General features: G+C 38.8%; 1 protein-coding gene across 7 annotated transcripts in view; it reads left to right on the forward strand.

Moving 5' to 3' along the window:
* LOC103021361 (myomegalin) overlaps positions 1–22,800 on the forward strand; it is a 116,759-nt gene extending 93,959 nt beyond the window's left edge. For 5 of the 7 annotated variants that reach the window (XM_022679285.2, XM_022679281.2, XM_022679278.2 and 2 more), the window contains 13 exons: positions 952–1,173; positions 2,233–2,364; positions 3,208–3,324; positions 4,031–4,220; positions 4,983–5,107; positions 5,916–6,161; positions 8,772–8,873; positions 11,052–11,257; positions 12,370–12,513; positions 13,326–13,464; positions 14,784–14,830; positions 15,053–15,107; positions 16,837–22,800. In XM_022679285.2, coding sequence (XP_022535006.2) covers positions 952–1,173; positions 2,233–2,364; positions 3,208–3,324; positions 4,031–4,220; positions 4,983–5,107; positions 5,916–6,161; positions 8,772–8,873; positions 11,052–11,257; positions 12,370–12,513; positions 13,326–13,464; positions 14,784–14,830; positions 15,053–15,107; positions 16,837–16,967 — 1,856 coding nt within the window. In that variant the 3' untranslated portion in view covers positions 16,968–22,800. The remainder of the gene's footprint in view (positions 1–951; positions 1,174–2,232; positions 2,365–3,207; positions 3,325–4,030; positions 4,221–4,982; positions 5,108–5,915; positions 6,162–8,771; positions 8,874–11,051; positions 11,258–12,369; positions 12,514–13,325; positions 13,465–14,783; positions 14,831–15,052; positions 15,108–16,836) is intronic. The other 2 variants (XM_022679283.2, XM_022679282.2) reach the window with 2 other exon arrangements.
* Positions 22,801–22,900: the final 100 nt, after the last annotated feature.

The following is a 22,900-nucleotide window of genomic DNA, read 5'->3' on the forward strand; positions in this document are numbered from 1 at the left end:
CCTGACTCTAAGTTCAGAGAAGTCAACAATTAATATAACACCAAATTATTATTATATAACACCTGTTTGAATCAGGGAACTAGTGTTTACCTCATTACTACCCCTATATTGCCTCATCCCAAATTTGTTTTGGCCAAACCTAAAGGAGAACTTTGGTGTAAAATGGACTTTTGTTGTAGTAAAACATGATAAAAAAGTACTTACCTTTGATGAATAGCACACCTCCGTTCTCCCACAGTGTTCCGAGATACAGAAATTTTAACAGTTTTTCCAAACACCCTTTAGACTGGGTGAGACAGGGCATAATTTACCCCTACAAATCGCTTTTTCTACCGTTATTCAGGCTCAAAGTAGCTCCACACCTCCTTGCTAGAATCTGGAAAGCCCTGACATTTAATAACTTAAAAAGTGCACAATAAGCTTATTGAAAACTTCTGTTTATATCCTATAATGCTAGATTCAGCTCCGAGCACCGCCTTTACTCCTGGTACCAGCTGCTAAGCTATGCAGCAAATTATGCCCCGTGTCATCCAGTCTGAAGGTTTTTTTGACAAACTGTTAAAATTTCTGGATCTCGTAACTCTGTGGGAGAGCTGAAGGGTGCTATTCGTCAAAGGTAAGTACTTTTTATCATGTTTAAAAAAAAAGGCCATTTTACACCAGAGTTCTCCTTTGAACTAATCAGCCAATCAAATACTTCAGAAAGCAGTAATTAGCTGGATCAGGTGGGGTGGATTAGTGTAAGTTCTCCAGGCATAGGGAGGAAGACCACTGGTCTAACCAAGCTGTTGCAGCTGATGCATGTAGTGCATCCAACAATATAGGCGGTCTTACCATCTCACTGGGACACCTGATCACGTAATGGGAACATCTCCATCGCAAGTCCAGTAACATGTATCTCTGTCTCACTGTTTCTGTTTCTCTGTGTGTGTGTCTGTGTGTTTCGGGCAGGTTTTAGTTTACCTCACTCACTGAGCAGCTACCCACTGATGGGACCCACAGCACTCGATTCCTCCAGTTACACCCAGCTATCCCATCATTCCCTTCACCAGCCTCAGAAAACAGACAGCAGCCTGGTGGGGAGCGGTACACTGTGGGGCACAGATAACATGATTCAGCCAATCAGAGGCTTTCCTGGAGCACCTGGCTACCCACCAGGAACCAGCCACTCAGGTATATAATGTTCTTTAATATTATTAATACACATAGCTTCTATCATATTTTATGCATTAACTCCTGTTCTAGTATGTGTGCATTAATGGTGTGCCATATTTTATTGTACATAATAATAATAATATTGTTACATCTTTTTTTATTGAATAAAATCCATATTGGGTGAGTAAAGCGCTTCTGTTTTTTAAATTAATTAATTAATTTATTTTACTGTAAGCTTCCAGATTTCCACTAAAGCTGGGTGCAGCAGCATTAGCATTAGCAACTAACCACTAGCCCTAGCCGTGGTTCGCTTGTAAATGATGCCCGATAGTGCTAGACCGAGGAACCCTGAGGGTTCCGGTAAGCCAGGGAGCTATCAGCTTGCTGTTCATCCCACGTAGCTTATTTATGTATAGGCTACAGTCCTAGCCTTAGCTAGTGGTTAGCAGGTAATGCTAATGCTGCTTCAGCAGTGCTAGCCAGGATTAGCAGCAGGCTACAGGCTGATAAAACTCACTTCTGAACGGCAAAAGAGCTAACGCTTTGCATGGTTAGCTGCTAATGCTAATGCTGCTCCAGCAGTGTTGGCCGGGGTTAGCAGCAGGCCTCAGGCCAATAATACTCAGCTTGGAACATCGAAAGAACTAGCAGTTACCACAGTTTGTGGCTAATGCTAATGTTGCTCCAGCAGTGCTAGCCAGGGTTAGCAGCAGGCTACAGACCGATAATACTCACCTCTGAATGGCAATAGAGCTAGCAATTAGTGCAGTTAGCGACTAATAATCTGAACGGCAAAAGACGATTATATGGCGCACTGAGGATTTTTGGGAAAATTTTAAGTGCACCTTATAGAGCTAAAAATACAAGAACATATTATGTACTTTATTATTATTTTTTTTGTCAATTTATTAATTTCATATCATATATTTTGTTACATTATTGTTATTTTATATAAATTCTGAAAGTTGCTGCTGTTTACAGAATAGATAAAAGTTTACAGTTTTTTTGTTTCTGCTGAATGTGTTGAAACTCTTAGGTTTATACAAAATAAAACTTTAATATTTATTGTGTTATCAGGTGTGGATCTGATAGAGGAGCATCTCTGTGAGATCCGTACTCTGCGCCAGCGTCTGGAGGACTCCATCAGGACCAATGAGAGGCTGAGACAGCAGCTGGAGGGCCGTCTAGCCACCGCTGCCAGAGACACAGGTGAGATGAGCCACACTGATCGTCTTTAATTAATCACAATTGTTCTTCTTCTTAAGACTTAAAGGAGAAATCCGGTGTGAAATGGACTTGAGTTGTAGTTAAAAATAATAACGAGTGCGAACTGTTCTCGAATAGCCCTATTCTAGAATAACTCTATTCATTCCAAGCATTTCCAAATACAGAGCTTTTAACTGATGCTCCCAACAGGCGTACAATACTGGTGATAGGGGCATAGAGCTGCCCATGTTTAGAAATTACTATTATTACACCATTAACAAACTCAAAGTAGCTCCAGACTTCATTGGTAGAATTTCAAGGGCCCTGACTTTTAGAACGAGGCACTGAGAGCTTGAAATTAAAAGAGGGTGATGAGAGTCAGTTATGAGATTTAATCCAGATTTAAGCGTAAATTAAAAATATTCCAGCTGCATTCTGAACTCAGCAGTAGCAATGACATGTTTTTGTTCTTAGTATATTTTTATGTCTTTTTATACTATAAGTAAAACTGCTGATATATCACAGGGCTTAGGAATGTGATTAATTTGAATTTAACCAAGATTACATGTTAATGTTTCCAGATTACCCACATGCATTACATTATTACATTGAGATCACTAGTAATTTTATAAAAAATAAAACAGAAAACAAAGGGCACTGTCTGTTTTTATTAGGTATTCAGCTTCACTCAAAAGATAGCATTTTACAACTTTTACAAGTGTGGGCGTTCCCAAGCTATACTTGGCATTTCAGTGTATATTATTTTAATGTAAAATTATAGTAAAATGAAATTGTAAATAATGTTGTAGTTTACTGATGTTATATTTTATGATCTGTCTCCCACAGCAGCACCAACTAACATCTATATTCAGGGCCTGGACACCGTCACTCAGCTGTCCAATGAGATACGGGTGTTAAAGGAGGAGAACCTGAGTCTACAGTCCAGACTGCAGGCCAGCAGAGGTAAATCTTCTCACTCCTTGGAATAAGTAACGCGTTATTATTTTTTTAAAACAGGTAATTACACCACCAAGTTTGACCCCAACTTAATATGCTCCTTTTTAATTGAGGTAAACTGCTGATAAGGTGCAGTTTAATCTGATATACTAACCAGATTATATACTGCTATGATCAAACGCTGGCTCTGCTGCTCCATGCGGTTTACACACTGAGTGCAGTATGCGCAGGGTTCACTGCTCGCAGGCGCGTGACTCTGCGCTTCACGTCCCATTGAAAATACTCAAAGGCAGGCACATGCTATGGGTTTGTGCACTGCTATGTGTCCATGTGTGTGTGACAAGCGGGGTGTACATGCATTGGGGATGCGCCTGGGTTGACAATTCACTGCTGACATCTGCCTAGGTTGTTTTCAGTCAGTGGCGCACCTGTGTTTTCCCCTGCCAAGATAGCAATACGCCAGAAACTTGCCTTAAACAACGCTTAGTTCCAGACCATCACGCCCATCAGCATAGATATATTTACAAGCACTGTTGTTATTTAAAGGAGGTAGGTGGACAGAGTGAAAATAGACTGTTGGCAGAGTGTAAGATAGCAATGAGCATCGATATGTTATTTCATGTAATAGCAGTGATATTCAGGGGTTACTGATTCTGAATTTTGTAAAATAATAATATTGTATATTATATATTATTATTCTTCTGACCTTCAGACAGCAGTGAGGAGGTGGAGCAGCTGCGGGAGGCGGTGCTGTCTGGGCGTGCCCGACTGAAGCAGGCGGAGCTGGAGGCGGAGCAGTGGAAGGAGGAGCTGAGGAGGCTGCAGACACACAGCTGTGATCAGAGTCAGCAGATTCAGCAGCTCCGGCAGGAGAGGCAGAGCGGTCAGGAGCAGAGCAACAGGTAACACTGTCTGATCTCATTATCTCATAATAACCAAGCCATCAAACACTTTTTATAAAAAAAAATTAAAAATCCCATTACTTCAAAATGCTACAGTAATACAATGTGATACTTCTGTCATTAATAGTATAGAAAGGTATTTTATTCTTTTATTTAGTAACAGTTTGATCCCAATGTTTTATAGGACTCCAAACTCTGGTCTCTATACAACCAAATATGCAATTTCTCTATATTTCCCATCCTATTAATTCAAATTCTTACAGTATTATTACTTGATACATACATAATGAATACTATTACAAAAGTTTTTCAAGTTTTCAGTGGTGTCATTTGATAATCCTTCTAAATACAGCCAATATATATATTTGTCTAAGATTGCCAAGCTATTACTTTCAATTACTACTTTTTCTGGTAAAAAAAAATAAGAAACCACTTAAAAATGATGAGTTTCTTTGATTTTACCAAATTGAAAACCTCTGGAATATAATCAAGAGGAAGATGGATGATTACAAGCCATCAAACCAAACTGAACTGCTTGAATTTTCTGCACCAGGAGTAAAGGCATAAAGTTATCCAAAAGCAGTGTGTAAGACTGGTGGAGGAGTACATGCCAAGAAGCATGAAAAACCAGTATAAAAACCAGGGTTATTTTATGAATATGAACTTGTTTTCTTTGCATCATTTGAGGTCTGAAAGCTATGCATCTTTTTCAATATACATAACTGGTATTGTGTGTGTGTGTGTGTGTGTGTGTGTGTGCAGGTTGAGGCATGAGGTGAGTCTGCTCCAGCAGCAGTTATCAGAGAGCAGGCAGCTGCTGCACTCGCTGCAGTGTGAGCTCCAGCTGTATGACCGAGTGTGTGCCGGGAGCAAGGGCGGCCCAGCGGGTGAGACATTCACAATTCCAGACAGTCATTATAAATGCTACGATGTTGACAGGGCTGAAGGGTTTGTGCTAAAATGCTGTTCTACAAACACAGCACGATATTTTTTGTCAGATTTTAAAAGTGTCTAACAAAACTTGCACAAGCAATTGTGGTTTAAACTGCAGAGCAACTTGGAATCGAGGACACATGTGAAGGCAACACGTTGAGTGTTTTACGTTTCTCGTCGTTTCCCGTCTTTGCGCAAACACACACTGACGCGCCCTAAATCAAGCTGCGCTGTGCACGGTTGACAGTATGCCTATAGACAGGAAACGTGAGGGAAAGAGAGAGGAGGGAGGAGTTAGACAGAGTTAGTAATGAGTAGGGGTGTGCCTTATCATATTATATGCAATAATAACATTTAGTTTTCATTTTGTTGCAGTAGTGTATTCTTGAAATAGTGTTTTGTCATATCGCCAAGAATATCGTCATCACGAAAATACCATAAAATATCGTGATATTATTTTAGAGCCATAGCGCCCACTCCTAGTTATAAGATTTAATCCATGTTTCAGAATAAATAAAAAGTAATCTACTCTCTGCTCTTGAATTACAGAAGGAAATTAATTGTGGCCAAACTTTGTAATGTTATTAATAAGCATTTATTGAAATAATGCATTAAACATTCCAGATAAACCTCTTTAAGTTGCACACATTATCTGACACAGATGTGCAGATGTACACTGATTTTTTTTATAGTACAGTCCTGCTGTTATAAAAGGACTATGTTAGCAGTTAATGTGTATTCCCGTTCTCTTTCTCTCTGCAGGGTATCTCTCGGAGATATCGTACCCCTCTGCTGCTGCTGGGGGGGAGTTGGGGCAGTTGTTGATGGAGGTGCGGGCTCTTAGGGCCCAGCTGGAGCGCAGCGTTCAGGAGAACAGTGCTCTGAGGGTACAGCTGCAGAAACAGCTGGAGCAGCAGCTGTCCTCAGCCACTCTGGAGAGCAGACCTTCATCCCTCATCCCAGCCAGCCCACTGCGAGACGCCTTCTACAGACGGCAGCTACTGCACGGTACGACCATATCACTCAGAATAGTAGAGATAGCAGAGACTAGTTCCTATTCAGTTCCAAAATGCAATTCTTTATCAGAATCCTGTTCACACCTGGCATTAGTTGGCACCCTGTGTGATCTGACCACAAATTACATGTGTGAACCAGTGAGGACACATTATAATCCAGTTATAATTGTAGTATGATGCCAAAGCATCGCAATGCATCTCCAGAAAAAACGTAATGATGACCAGGATACCACACTGTCTGTCACAGGAGCCAAACATGGGACAGACGAGTGCGGATATAAAACTTAAATTTTATAATAGTTTATTCAATACAGGATTAAGCTGATAAGAATAATCAGGGGCAGGCAGAGTCAGTAACAAAATGGCAGCATAAACAAACAACATAACAGAGAGTGTCCAGGCAAAAGAGGTCATAAACAGGTAATCCACAAAAAGGTTAAGAGGGCAAGGCAAGGGGAGGTCAATTCCAAAAAAGCTAACAATAAAGGGCTAGGCTACAGAGTGATCAAAATCATTAAAGATTGTATCACCAGGACACATGATAATGCATGGTGTCAATCAGGTCTATATGTATGCTTGTTCTTATATCTAGACTAATGTTTGGTTTCAGAAAAAAAGATGTTTAAAGATGTAAAACGAGCTATTTTAAAAAAACCCCATATTGTAACATCACAGTCTTGAGTTATTATATGTAGCATGCCTAAAGACTTTACAAAATTGAACAGTTTTTTTTAAACACAGCTTGTTAAATCTGAGACTGCTAAATACAATGTTTAATCCTTTTTTAACCCTTTAAAGTCTGAACCTGAATCAGATTATTGCCAGAAAATGTTTATTTGTTAAAACTGTGTGTTTTTTTTTTTTTTGACCCTCTGACCAAACATTTACAAATTAATCTGGAAAATTATTTTACACGCAAACAACTTATACTGGAGGTACCTGTTTTAAGCAACTGACTGTATCTGATTTTATTTTCTTATTTATGCAATTCATTAACTTTTAGTTGTTTTATTTATAATGTTATTATTATTGATACATTACGTATATCTTATATTATTTAAAGATGATTCATCATTTATTACATTGATATTAAAGATTTCTCAAAAATGGGATCTTTTTAGAAAACATATTAACCATGGTTCCATGCCATCTACTGTCCAGGGAAGTTAGCTGATTAATAAATAATTAATAAATAATATTGTGTCCCGTAACTTCTGCCATGCCTCATGGAAGCTATAGAATGCTGCACTGAGCTGTGGGACTTGTGAGTGAGGTCTCTGCATTTAATGTGGGTGTGATTTCTGCCAGATTGCCTGTACATAATGACAATTCTAGCCAGAAGCTGCCGGTCACTGTCATTACCACACAGCGTGCTGTGCTGTCCACTGTGGGTGGTAATAATAGGCTTCTGTGACATATTCCCAGAACACACTAACTCTGTGAATCAAGAAATGTTAAATACCCTACACAAAACTTCAGAAGTGGATCAACTTATCCCTCTGCACCCACTATCAGATCTTTCTCCAACACCCATAATTAATTTGACCTTGCCATGAGCACATTGGCCTGTGTTTAACCCGAACTCACAAGACAACACCTTACAACTTTTACAGGTGTGGGCATTCCCAATATAACCTTAACATTATATTTATTATAGGCAACACATTATACTGTGTTTTTCACACTATAAAGCGCACTTATAATCTGGTCCTCCTTGTGTATGAATTTTATCAGTCAGGTATTAAGGAGCAGTAAAGACACTCCACTAAAGTGCAGCGTTATATAGGAGTTAGTTTAGTTCTTCAGCAGTATTAGCATTAGCCGCTTACCGCGTTAAACGCTATCTCTTTTGTCCTTCAGAAGTGAATATTATTGGCCTGTTGCATTCTGCTAACCCCGACTAGCTGCTGGAGCATTATAAGCATTAGCCACGCTACACGCTAGCTCTTTTGCCATTCAGCGGTAAAAATTATCGGCCTGTAGCCTGCTGCTAACCCCAGCTAACACTGCTGGAGCAGCATTAGCAGGACTGTAGTCTGCGTGTTTATTGCGTTAAAACAATCTACGTGGGACAAAAGACTAGCTAATATTGCCCTGGCTTAAAAAGCGTAAATCTAAGCTTACTGTAAACAAACGGAGGTGCTTTACTCACCCGAATGAACAGTTTTCAAGAGAAAATCTGTGTAGATTAACATCCAGCGCTTGTTTGACATTATTTTTTTTATTTTATTTTTTTTTGAATTACAGTTTTGTTTACTTAACTGAATTTAGCTCAGGTCTTATGACCCAGCAACAAGACCTGCTGAATTAGAAGGAAAACATGGCAACACCCCTGTTCCTTACTAGTGTAGCATAATGCGCCTTATAATCCGGTGCACCTTGTGTATGAAAATAGACCAGAAAATAGATGTTTATTGATAGTGCACCATATAATCCGGTGTGCCTTATAGTGCGAAAAATACAGTTATCTATTCACATACTGCTGTTCCATGACTTTTGGCATGTCAGTGCACTTGTGTGTAACAGTATAACAGTATGGCTGCTTTCGGTGTGTTTGCATGGTGTGTTAACCTGCTGCTGCTGTGGTGTTCACCTTCTGCAGACCCCTCCCCCTCTCCTCCAGTGAGGGACATCGGCCCGTTTCCAGCCGGACCCCCGTACTCGCCCTACTCCGAGCTCGAGGAGAGCTCTCTCACAGCTAACGGTGTGTGTGCATGCTTAACTGCTAATCGCTAACGGCTAACGGCCTGTCGCAGGAAGGCATTAATCATTATGGTCAGTAATTTATGATGATGATATTTTATAACTGATGTATAGTAAAATATAGAGAAGCAACTAATGACTATTTTAGTAGTCGACTAATCTGACCTTTTTTTTTTTTTCGATTAGTCGATTATTCATGATTATTTTTATCATCCCCTTCATTTGTGTTTCCTATTGATGAAGCTCCTTATCCAATGCAAGTTTTACTGCATCTTTATAGCGACACATTTTTATGGCCCTAGACAGATTTTGCAAGACAGTTTGATAGTTACCTTATGTTTATCGATATAAAATTAAACAACATATTATAGGAGACATTTTCAGAAAATTCTACTTAAATATGTCTTTAATTGAGATGGAAAAGAGATGCAATAATATTACTTTGAATTTGATTAAGTTTTGATGAAAAATGTAATCAATCTCTTCTATTGGGAGGAAGTTTTTTGTAATAATTTTACTGAGAGGGAAATGTGTAAGTACTGTGACGGCGCCCCTGGGGATAGGGGCGTGGCCACAATGACCCGGAAATCAGGAAGCACAGGGAGACAAAGACACAGGAAGTAAATAACCTCTAATGTACCTTTATTTTGGTAAAACACCCTCCACCAACATCCAAAACAAACTTAAAGAAACATAACGGCCCAATGGGGCTCTAGTCACTAATTTTACTCATTTTAGGTCCTTTCTGTTTCTATACCGGCCATAGCTGGCTGCTTAAATCAGTACAATGCAGGCCAGCTGGGACAGACAGGGGCTGTGCGTCATAGTGTTGGGCAGACTCACAGTTCCCCTGCCTCCACATATGTTCATGTAAATTGTCATTAAGTCTGTTTATTATTTTTCGATTATTTGTATATTTATTAGCATTTAATTCTTTTAACAGCAATATTTCGAGTTACCAGATTTAAAGGTGTTCTGCCAAACTGGGCTTGTTTGATAGTCGCAGGGGAAATAAAACAATTAAAAGGTGTGCATTTTCTGGGCCACTTTAATATTTATCACAGCCACCAAAACCTTAATCGCAAGCCATTCAAAATAAAAATGTGTTGTATTGTGAACGCCTGGCAGCCTTGTTGGGCTAGTTTAAGCTTCTGACAGACGTGTTTTAGACTGACTTTGAGCTGGATTTTTTGCTGGACCTGGCAACCCTGGCTGCAGCTCAAGGTAACTCGCTGTATCTCAATAACTCTAAAGACAACAGATGTCACTAAACGTGGGATTTAAATGCTGAGAATATGTTTAAATGTATAATTATCTGATGTACAGTGAGTATGTGGGTAGTCTTGTCCCTTATCTGCAGTGATGTCAGTAACGCATTACTTAGTAGTTTTCAGTAACGAGTAATCTAACGCGTTACTATTTCCAATCCAGTAATCAGATTAAAGTTACTTATTTAAGTCACTGTGCGTTACTCTCTCTCTCTCTCCACCTCATCTCCTCCACAAACACACACACACACACACACACACACACACACACCGCTCCCTTACCCATTCCCCCTCCGCTCTTCCCCAATCACACGCGTCTCGCTTTCTCCCCTGTGTCTCTCTCTCTCGCGCTCGGCGTGTCTTTAGTTTCCGCCCGTTTTCGTTTTTTGCCAGTTCTCGGGCTCCCTATCTCTTTATAAAGGCGTTTTTTTTGCGGCCGCGTCCCAATTTACTATTATACTTATACATTGTATATACTTATACATACAATATACTTTTTTGAAGACAGGGTATAGTCCGATCCATCACAAATTAATGACACATTAACAAAGAATTTCCGCAGCGACAATGTTTTATAGTCCAGTTTTCATTTTTACGTCCACTAATAGTTGGAGCCGTAATAAACAATGGCATTCGACTGTTGTTAATGAGAAAACCTCAGGTATTATACAAAGTACATTTTAAATGTTTATTATATCCATATCTAGATCACTTTGGCATAGATAAAATGTATTACATTGACACAGTTATTGCCAAAAGTAGCTGAAAGTAGACTGTTAATGTAAAACAGAAAATGAAACATATGAAAATTAATTTACACATTTGAATTAAGCAAATTAAATGCACTGTTTTTAAATATAAATATTTACTAATTTTAAAATTGCATCATCTCCTTCTTCCCACCTCCTCAGAGTCTCTGGAGCCTCATGCAGATTTGGAGGGTGAAGCTCCAGACGGCTCGTTTGCTAACCGTAACGGTCGTCACGCGATTGGCCACGTGGACGACTTCAGCGCTCTGCAGCAGCAGGTTCTGGAGGGGCGGGGTCTCGTACAGAGGATGGAGGCCACGCTGCAAACCTGCCTCAACACTGCACTACTGGAGGTCAACGCTGGGAAGGTCAGCATGCGTGTGTCAGTACTGTACACTAGAACTAGAACTAGCTCAGTGTATACTTTAAATTAACACAGTTTACCCTTTAAAGGCTCATTTGTGCTCGATATTAAATACACTTGCAGATACGGACCAGGCTTCTGTCTGTACTCTGTATTCATTTGTCCAAATTTGTGCCTCTGAAACCTTTTTTTATGATGTAGGGATTTACTTCTATTTAAAAAATTGGTACCACTTTAAAATAAGACTACCTTTACAAAGGGTTTATTAATGGTTACGATTAGTTTATTAATGGTTACTATTTAATTTGTAAATGCCTTAAAAATCATTAATAATCAGTTATAGCACATACGTAGAAAGGGCAACAATATAGATGGCTGTGGGTTCACTATTTGGCAAACAACAGGTCTACGTACATTTCTACATATGTATTATAACTGATTATTAATGATTTTTAAGGCATTTACAGCCTAATTAGTAGCCATTAATAAACTAATTGTAAACCATTTATAAACCCTTTATAAAGGTAGTCTTATGTTAAAGTGGTACCAAAAAATGTAACACAAAAATAAATGCAGGCTAGTTAATTAGTGGAAGGATAGGGGAAAAAAGGCAGCATTAATGTACACCACACGTATCTGAAAACATTTTATCAAACATTTTATGGCCAACAATGTTGAAACGAAGCATGGTTATAATTCATGTAAACCAGCATAGGTTTACTGCTCTCTCCCTGATATCATGTGACTCGTTACAGTGACAAGGTTCCAGGTTTGAATGGGGTTTTGGGTACAATCCTTTCATACTGACCACTGGATATTGAACATGGCAAAGTCCCTTGCCTACAGTCAAGCATGGTGGTGGTAGCATCATGGTCTGGGGATGCGTGAGTGTCTCCAAACCTGAACTCAATTGATGAACTTTAACGAGTCACATGACATCAGTATAAGATGCTGTTATACAAGCTGTACACTAACTACTCAAATTTATATCCAAGTTTATCATGAGGCTGGTACTAAAAGGTTTCTGCTTGTTTCCAATATTTTGTCATTTGTCCTGCTCTCTTGCTAAACAATCCCTCTATTCCTCTGCTGACTCTCGTGTCTCTCTGTCCATAGGCCCTAGATTATGGCAGCGTTAGGAATCTGTTAGCGAACACCAAGACACTGAGGCAGATTCTAGAGGAGGCAACATCTCTGCTGAAGATGTTCTGGAGGGCAGCGTTGCCCAGCACTGATGGTCCTGCCCATCTCCTCCAGAAGGTCAGTGCTTCCCTTCTACCTTCCTGCACCTTTATATTTATATATATTTATATATATATATATATATATATATATATATATATATATATATATATATATATATATATATATATATATATATAGAGAGAGAGAGAGAGAGAGAGAGAGAGAGAGAGAGAGAGAGATAGAGGAAGAGAGAGAAATATAGAGAAAGGATTCAAGGAGATTGAAGGTGGGAGGTGGAAAGAAATTGTGTTCTCATGGTCCACTTTACACCCAAGAGCAATTTTAAATTAAATGAATATAAAGACATAAATAGAATAAAAACACAATAATAAAATATATAAAAAATATAAATACACAGAATAATATAAAAGAGTAGGACAGTAGCAACAACATGTCCAAAGTGCAAAAATTGCTATAGCAGCACGATGGACCATGATGGTTACCTGGACCAAAAAATGATTACAAATTTAGACTGATATCAGTATTATTGAACTACACAAACAGAAGTAGTGTGTAAAGCATCTAAAAAGGTAGGTCCACTGGTTGCAGAAACTCAGTAATTTAACATTGGGCTATCAAAGGGCCTCTAATGAAGAATATATATATATATGTATATATATATATATATATATATATATATATATATATATATATATATATATACATATATATATATATTCATCCATCTTCCTCTTGATAATATTCCAGAGGTTTTCAATTTGGTAAATTCAAAGAAACTCATCATTTCATAAGTGGTCTCTTATTTTTTCATCAATTACTGTGTTCATTTCTGTGTCTAACAGTACATATATATGTGTGATATGCAGGAGCAGTTGATGAGAGAGGAGATCCAGTCTCTGCGGTTGAAGATAGCGGAACAGGAGGAGGTTCTGCAGAGCACCATCCAGAGGCTGAGAAGCACCAGCCGCACTAAAGAGAGCATGGAGACATTCATCGTTAACCAGCGTTAGTCCCCACTGCACTGCACTCTGACATTAATTCAATTCGATAAGGATCATTTAGAAAAGATTTCAGCACCTTTAATCATGCAGCCTAATAATTCACCATAATTTCTTTAACTTAGATCATTTTCATAAGCCTGATAAATATTTGTTAAACTAACTAAATTCAACAAAGTGTCTAGAACAACTTCACTGACATGCCAAAAGTTTATGGGGGCATCAGAATGTAAGTTCATTATGAAGTGTAACCTTAGGGCAGGGTTCGGCAATTAAGTTTGGCCACAGGCCAGATATTTTTACGCCATTACGTGGCGGGCCAAAAAAAAAATCTGTTCTGGAAAATGAACATTAATGGGATGAAGTGCTACAGACTAGTGGCTCTCCAGCCCAGAGGGTTGTTGAACCCAATTGCAGAAGAGTGGATGCCCTTATAAGAAGATAGGGAGCTCAAGAACAGGCGGAAAAAACAGAACGTGTGAAAACTAAAGTCACGCCGAACGCGACAGAGAGACAGGGGAGGAATGTAAATAAAAGCTCACCAGAGAAGCATTTTATTATCTATTTTTTTCATTATCGTTCATTATAGTTCAAATATTCTCACAGGCCAGAATTTTTATGCTAGTGGGCCTATTGCCAACCCCTGCCTTAGGGGATGACTTGGGAATGCCCATACCTGTATAACACAAAACTTGTGAGGTGTTATCTAGTGAGTGATGTAGAGTACTGGCCAATATGTTAATGACAAGGCTTCGTGAATTATCTAGCAATGTGTCCAATTACTTTTGACATATCCAATGGAAGCTTAAAAATGCTGCACTGAACTGTGGGTACATGTGGTTCTCTTGCACAGAATGTGGATGTGATTTCTGCCAGAGTTACTTGTCTGTTCACATGGACAAATCTAGCCAGAGGCCACCGGTCACGATCATTACCTTTCACTGCACTCTCTGTACACTGTGGATCAAAGAAATATTAAATATCCACATTACCTCAAAAATTGAGGATATCTGGTACCCAATATCAGGCCTCGCTCCTTCTCCCATCATGTCAATTCATGTCAAAAATGCCGAAATTTCCTTCGGGATCAATAAAGAATATCTATCCATCCATCCAATTCACATTATCTTGTTATGAGCTCACTGGCCAATGTTCAATATGTCCATTCCCAAGCTGAATCCTGATGGAAAACTTCATGATCAGTTTATATACTGCCATCCCATGACTTTTGGCATATCGGTGAATCAGTAATGAATGATGATGAACTGTATGCGAGTGTGTGTGGTCTTAATGAATGAACAGTCATGCCGTATCTTTCCACATCAGTGTCCAGGACGCGGGACGTGCTGAAAAAAGCCAGAGCCAATCTAGAGGTGAGGATCAGGTTTCGGCTGTTTACACTCGTTTAATTTATCCTGTTGTTTGTTTAATTCACTTCTGATCACTCTATCAGTGTTACGTGTTTTGATCCCTGTGTGCATGGAAGATGTCCCACTGTCTTTTGTCCCTCTGTCCTCACCTGTGTCTCTTGCTCCTCCTTTCTTTCTGTATTGGTCTCTCTCTCTTTCTTTCTTCTTCACTCTGAATGAACCCAGAAGAACGAGCTCAGGATTTCCTCTTTAAGCTCCTCCTCTTCCTCCCCTTGCCATGGTAACGGTCTGGTCTTTGCCGTGCTGTGCCGTGTGCATCCCGCCGTCTGTGCTTGCACTTTGTCTGATCTCACTGCTTCCCCATGACATCACTTCCTTTTCCAGATCTGTCCCACACTATACATACTCACGGTTTCGTAAGGCCTTCACTTAAACTTCGACTGCGTCATAAACGTAACACAAACGTAACTTGACAATAAACTATGTGTGTTACTGAAGGCTTTCACTAGAGGCCTCCACTTTGTTATAGCTGTGTTCTTGAAACTTTTCCTGAGTGCTGCACTGCCCCCTAGTGTTTTTTGAGGATTGCACATCCTGTACGCATTTAAAAAAAATGTCTGACACTTGCTTAGTGGTCACATGACCTAAATATGTCTCCTGTGAAAGAAAAGAAGCAACAAAAGGTGAGGAGTAAGGGGTTAATGTGCTAAGTCCCTGTGACAGGGCCGAGTATTGGCGGAACGCTAGATAAAAAAAATACATTATATCTTTTTGCACTAACTTTGCTAATTTACCAACAGCACAGTTTTTTCTTGCTTACTTTCTTGTTAGTAATATATTGACAGGACAAACATTGTATATCTAAAATTGTATATCTAAAATGTCTAAATAATGCCTGTAGTAAATCTAAAAACTTGAGGGCACATGAAAGAAAGATAAACTCTGCATTTATTAGCTGGTTGGAGAAGGTTAGCTAGAAGTTGGTTCGGGTTAGCTGCAGTGATAACAACCAGGTTCAGCAGGGTTAGAGCTACAGTGCTAACAGACATAGCAGCCAATCTCTGTTATCCATAATGCTAACAGTCAGGCTCAGCAGGGTTTGGCTTTATTTATTTATTTTCAATATGTTTATTTTATTAATCAAAACAGGGTTTTAACATATATATATATATATATATATATATATATATATATATATATATCATTACTTAATACAATAATTGTTTAACAAGGTTAATTAGAAAAAAGTTAAGAAGAGAAAAGGATTAAGTAAAGAAATGAAAAATTTCAGCATCAAGCATGCTCGAAGCACAGATAGTGGCGTAACTTGCCCTGTGTTGCCACCCAGTACAAAATCCTGCCTAAATCAAAGTGAACAAGGTGGGTCTCCATGTTTTCCTGACATAATCAGTATACGGTTGTCCACACAGGACAAAAGCGAGGTCATTTTACACCACTGGGAGCCACTGGGCCCCGTAGGCACAGTCCAAAATCACTATGTCTCCAATAGACAGCGCTGTGTACCACACAACCAGAATTCATACATAAGGCGCACCGGATTATAAGGCACACTGTTGATTTTTGAGACAATATTGATATATATTCCAAAAAATATGGTAAAACACTTCTGTACCAGTAATAATCCAAAATATTCCATCTACCACCACCTGCATTCATCCTTAACTTGCTGTGTGCCTTCATAACACACACACACACACAATGTATCATTTCTGTTATCAGACTAACACACTGCTGATCTCACTCTGCATCTCTTTTTTATATACAGAAATACTGTATTTGCTTATCATCTTATTAGACATGCGCTATGATGACTGTTTGAGGATGAAATCTGATGTGTGTGAATAACCTAAACACAAACTTAACAAATAAAAAAAATCTATATTTAAGCCATAAAATGATTTTTTTATTTTATTTTATTTTATTAATCTCTAAAACTGTCAACTTCTTTGCGTGAACATAGTTTTTCTCTCTGTTCGCATCCCATCCAGGTAAAGTCCTCAAAGGTGCCTACCCAGGGTCTTCTGATTGGGGTGGCCTGACCCCCGAGACTGCCATGGAAAGTGCCAGTCCACGCCTCCCGAAGAAGCGGGGCAGGGAGTGCCTTCTGCAGGCGGTCTGAACCAGCCAAGACAAACCACACCTCTCCAACACCCTGCCTTATCCCTGTACACCCTCTCTTTCTCTTCTGCTCTCCTTTCTTCTCTTGTTCTTGTTGTTCACATACTTTGTTGTTCTCCTCTTTTAATTCTTTATCTTCTTTTCATCTCCTGAAATTCTTTTCTTCTCTGTTTTTCTTCTTTCTCTCATCTCCTCTATGCTTTTTTTTTCGCCTTCTGGCATGTCTTTATATGTCCCTTACTTTTCCCATCTTCCTGTCCTATCTCTTTTCTTTCCTTTGATGTTTTCTCCTTTCCTTTGATGATAAAAAAAAGGACTCTTATCTAACTTGTACTTTTGCCTTGTGGAACCGAATAAGCTTCTGGACGGATGTTGCGGTGTGCGTCCTGGTTGCCATAGAATGTGTTCCTGGCCGTGGCAGCCAGCGGGCGCTTGGAAAGTGTAGTTGCATGTTAGTTCAGCGATTGTGAGACGACACGAAGACACAACAGTACGATACACATTACTAATACACACAAGACACACAAAACCTATGGCTGCGTCCCAATTGTGCACTACAAACTAATACTATATACAGAGAATAAGATATGGACTATACAGTAATCTTAATAGTGTGGATTAGGGAGGTTAGCACACAGCATGATCTATAATTTATACATTAATAATATATATTTTTTGTAGTATTTGGTTGCTGCGCTTGCATTGTTTAACATGAGAACATATAGAGAGCAGTACCACCACTTTTCAGACACTAGAGGGCGCTCGCGAGTGAGCCCAAAATGAATGGGTTCATATGGACCACTGAAGCAACATCATGTTGTAGTTTATAGATGTTTGATAGTATTTCTACTAAAAAAAGTCTTGTTTTCTCAACACAGAACAATAATAAATGTTTCAGTAATGCAGATAAAATTTTAAAAGCTTTTAAAATCCAGTTATAAGCCTTTTAAAAGCATGCTCTGGCTGTAAATCAAGCATTAGCTTACCAACCATTAGCATTAATGCTAGTTACTTTACTGCCTTAAAATTTCTTCTTTTTTTTTTGGCAAAAAAACATTCTAAATTCTAATTTCTAAAATTACATGTACGATGTTTAGCTGATACTCTTTTTCAGAGTGTTTTTCTCTGTTATTTCTATTACAAAAGTCAGTCAGTATAGTGTTAGAGGAGTCTTATTTAAGGACTCTTATTGGTGTACTGCAGCATTCAGTCACCCAGACCTGGTTGTCCAGGTTATACTACATAATTATTTTTTTTTTTCTAATATTGTTCCAGTTGTGAGTAGCTCCTCCCCCCTTTTCATTTAATTTCAGTGCATTGTGGGATAATAAAATGTCTACACTTAACCTACACTTAACCTAAACTACACTTAACCAGTATTGACCAGTATGTATATATATACAAAATATTTAATTCTCAAAAATATATAAGTATTAGTAATTAGTACACAATCGGGGTGCACCCTACTCTGCTGCTGTAGGAGAGAAACGGATGCTCCTCTCGCTGGAGTTCGGCTGTTTGCTGTTGTTTTGATGTCTTTCATGCAGCTCAACAAACTGCCGGCGAATCCCCTGGAGAAGCTCAGGGATTTTAGGCAAATCACTAAACTGAACACTAAGCTAAAAAAAAAAAAGCCACAACTTCTTAGAGAGCTGATTGGCTCCTTAAGCACTGAACTTTCGGTTCCTACAGTTAAAACTTGATCAGCAGCTGGCACATCCATGTTCTGTTCAGAAATGCATTCTTCAAAAAACTTCAGATTCGCTATTTAGATTTACTTTTTAACACTTTATTTTACTTTGTTTCCACTCTAGAAAATGAAATTTCCCATTTCTGATTTTAGAATGGATATGTTTTTCACACTATACATGACTGATCAGAGACACAGAATCTCAAATTACTCTTTCACCAGGAGGAACACATGCTACGGGTCTGCTTGCTCTCCAAAATCACGTGGAAACTGATATTTGACAGGAGCAAGACACTTTTTTTTTCTTTTAGCAATTAATGTAGCTAAGAAATCAGTGATATGAGTTGTCTATGTGCTGAATTGTAGAGAAATACACACAGCAGAAAAAGCTAAAATCACTCAACACTCTAGTGGAGCTGTCTTAATTAACTTCTAATCACAACAATTTAAACACCGAAATTCGAATCATTAAAATTTGACAGATATTTGAGGTCGCAGGTTTGAACCCAGCTCATGCAGCTTGCCATCAGCCGCCGGCGCTCAGAGGGAGCACAATTGGCCTTGCTCTCTCCGGGTGGGTACAGTAGATGGCACTCTTTCTCCTCATCACTCCTAGGGTGATGTGGATCAGCACAAGGCTGCGTCTGTGAGCTGATGTATCAGAACTGAGTCGCTGCCCTTTCCACAGAGTGTGCTGTGATGCTAGTCATAAGGCTGCATCAGCAGCAGTTAAAAAAGAAGCAGTGGCTCACTTCACATGTATCGGAGGAGGCATGTGCTACTCTTCTTCATCCTAGTGTGTTGAGTCATCACTAGTGATAGGGGGAGTCCTAATGAGTGGGTTGGGTAATTGGCAGAGTAACATTGGGGAGAAAATGGGGAAGAATTGGAAAAAAATGACGTATATTTGTTTTTGAGAAATCTGCGATCATTCTGCAAGCTTTCTGATCAGTCCTACCAAATTAAAGCGATTGTCGGCAATCACCTACAAAATTGAGTCTCTAAAGCGACTCTAAAATTGGGCTTAAATCATGAATCATTTATTCATCCAATAAAACATCCAATCTAGCAACTGTTTTAAAAGAAGGTATTTGTGGGCGGAGCATGGATCGGTCATCTCAAGAAAGCATGCCACGGCTAGCTATGGCTAGCAACTTTAATCACAAAAAGCAAAGCACTGTGGTGCAGAAACAGAATACAGTTTAGTGCAGTGGTTCCCAAAACTGGTCCTGGAATTGGACTGGGAGTCACTGGTTTAGTGCATTTAGTATTAGAGCAGTATTCCAGTAGAATCTTGAGTTTTGAAGCTCCTCTGGAGACACACTGACACGAGCATGTGCAATAAAAAGACATTTTGGTCACTGAATGCAGTTGTGCCAGCGTTCACCCTTTCACTGGAACTGAGTATTGTGTTTTTTTCTGGAGCTAAAAGACCGTCGGTGCAATATTACGACTAGTATTAATGAACTATTATATTTATAATTATCATCCTTTAATACTACTGATGATATTCTCAGACAGTATTTTGCATGGTGGAGGTAGAGAAAAGGAAATATAGCACCTTTTGTGTTGTGTTGTAAAGGTGAGGTTCACCAATACTTGCCAAAGTTTGAACTCCTCGTTTCCCTTTCTTTCGTTTTTTTACCTCGTCTGTGCCAATAAATGAGGATATTATCTGCTCAGCGTGAATCCTCAAATTTAATCGTGCCATCTGAACACCTTGGTTGGAATTCGTTAATGGAGACGACATTTTTAGCAAGTCACGTGATTGATATGGGATTTATTTGATATGTCCTATCTTTATAAATGCTCATTGGTGAGACACTAATGTATAGATTAACAGAATGGACCAAACAAATACGGTGGTTTCTGAGGCATTTTTAGGCCAGAAGGCTCCAGATGTTGAGCGAAATAATTGTCGGAAATGTTTGAAAAGTCATGGAAGGCATTGGTTTGTCATGAGCTGAGAAAAAGAGATGTCGTACGCGTCTTCATGTCTGCTGGAACAGTGATGACAAACTTTGGCAAGGACCTGGTGGGACCAATATTAACCTACTGATGCCACAAATCAAGTAGACAGGCACGGTTTAGGGTGTTCCTTAGCTGCTTGTATGGAAAGCTGTTTTAGCGTGAAATGCTACCATCAGTATTTGAGCCATAACTTAACATCCTCGTGGATGAGCTGCCCATGTACTTTTGGAGTAATGGTCACTCCTGGAAAGGATCACCAAGTGTTTCATGTTTTCTCATTTCTCTATTTGTGAATAATAGCTCTTGATGTGGTTCACTGGAGTCCCAAAGCTTTAAAAATGACTTTGTAACCTTTTCTCATTTGTTCTTGAAATTGAGTTTCAGTTTTTACTAATAGAAACACTTATTTTCAGAGATTTTCTACTAAAATCTATGAAGCCATTCTGACTAGTCACTTTATCATGACTGCATGTCCTTAACGTATTTCTGACTAGTAATGTGTTGCCATTGATTTAAATGGAATTACACTCTCTTCTCAAATAAACATAAATTTCTAGGCAATTTTAATGCTCTACTTTTATAAAAAAAATTAAGCATTTAGCATCACTTTATCACACTCTGTATCTGTTCACAACCTCTTCACAAATTGTCTATTTGTTTTCCATCTGTAAGAGACAAGCAGTACAGCTAGGCTAGGCTAGTAACATTAGCTGAGCTAACTTAGCCTTAGCATTTGTTTGTTTACTAAATGACTGGCTGTAAATTTCACTAACATGTATTTTATCGAGACTTTAAAAGTAAAAAGTGCTCGAAGTCATGAAGTGGCTGAGTGTAAAACGTAAGGTTAAACTAACTTAAGGTTAGCTAGTTTAATCTAACTTACTTTTCTCTTTTCTTTTCTCTTCCTTGTCCTTGTTCCTAGTGTTTCCCTCATTTCAAATTAAAAGCCCTCTACAAAGTTTTATAATTGAGATTTCATAATGTTTCACAAAATTGGTTTTAAATAATCTACACTGTAAATGTAAAAATATTATTATGTTATTTTAGATAAGAGAAACTTAAATTTCACATAAATCAGTGGTAACATATTACTAGATAAAAAAAAATACATTTAGGATATGTCATTCTGACAATATAAAAAAGAAATCTTCATTACTTAAAAACATAAAAATGTAGTAAAGACTTGTATTGCTGGTGGCATTTCAGGCTAAATCAGCTCGCCGTATGCTTGTATGTTTGCGTTTTTTTGTTGTTCTTTTTCTGCGCTGTATATAATTCGCTTTTTACTGCAGTATCATTGTGTGTAAAACATTTGCTCTATATGCAAATAAAGGTTCTGTATGTCGATGGCTGTGCAATAGCAGACTTTTAATCCCAGCTTTAGGCTAATTCTTCATTTGGAACAATGTTGTGCTGCTTTCAGCTACACGCTATTCAGCCTGTTAGCATCTGTTAGCCAACAAATGCCACAGTGTGTACGACCGCTTGGCTAACTCCGATGCTAATATGCTAGCTAGTTTGTACTAATCCTCAATAGAGATGCCTTGCCCTGAGATCCTTCCAGAGGCTTGTAGTAGTGTAGTGTTTTTTTAAAGTCGCTGAAGCTCCAGCTGAAGTAGCTTTGCTTGCCTTTATTAAGCCAGAGAGCTGGATTTGGTAGTTTTTAGCAGCGTAACAGAAATACAATCTTTGGGCTAGCCTGCTGCTGCTGCTCGCTGCTTTTTGGAAATAATAGCAGAATTAATGGCATTACCACAGCTAGCTATTCGTCTGGCTTTGTTTGCACTTCACAATCTTTGGGCCATGAGTCATTTTGCCAAGAACCAAAACAAATCAGAAAAGTGTTGGAGAAGAAGAATAGTAGTAATTGGGTAAATTGGGCCGTCCTATTAAATCTGAAGCTTCGGCCTAATGTTTCTGAGAGTCTGATCATAGAAAGATTGTGAAGAATACCAAAGTAAAGCCACTTTCTGAAGAGTAAAATGCGAGGGCTCGGGGAGTGGAAGTAACGGCCATGCTTAAAGCAAACAGGTGGACAAACGCTGTAAACCAGCCAAACAGAATTGTGACGTCATGGTCCTGAAAATTGTACGATGTGTATATAATGATGGAAAAGCTGATTTGTTGTGATGGATACTGGTGTGTTTATGTGATGCAATAAAAAAAATAAAAACACAGATGTCCAAGTCTGAGTTTATTGTGCAGAATATTGTTCCTCTAGATTAAGTACAAATGTGTCAAGCCCATTGAAAGTACTTGAAAGTACTTTGAAA

The sequence above is a fragment of the Astyanax mexicanus genome, chromosome 4, assembly GCF_023375975.1.
Source record: "Astyanax mexicanus isolate ESR-SI-001 chromosome 4, AstMex3_surface, whole genome shotgun sequence".
NCBI lineage: Eukaryota > Metazoa > Chordata > Actinopteri > Characiformes > Acestrorhamphidae > Astyanax > Astyanax mexicanus.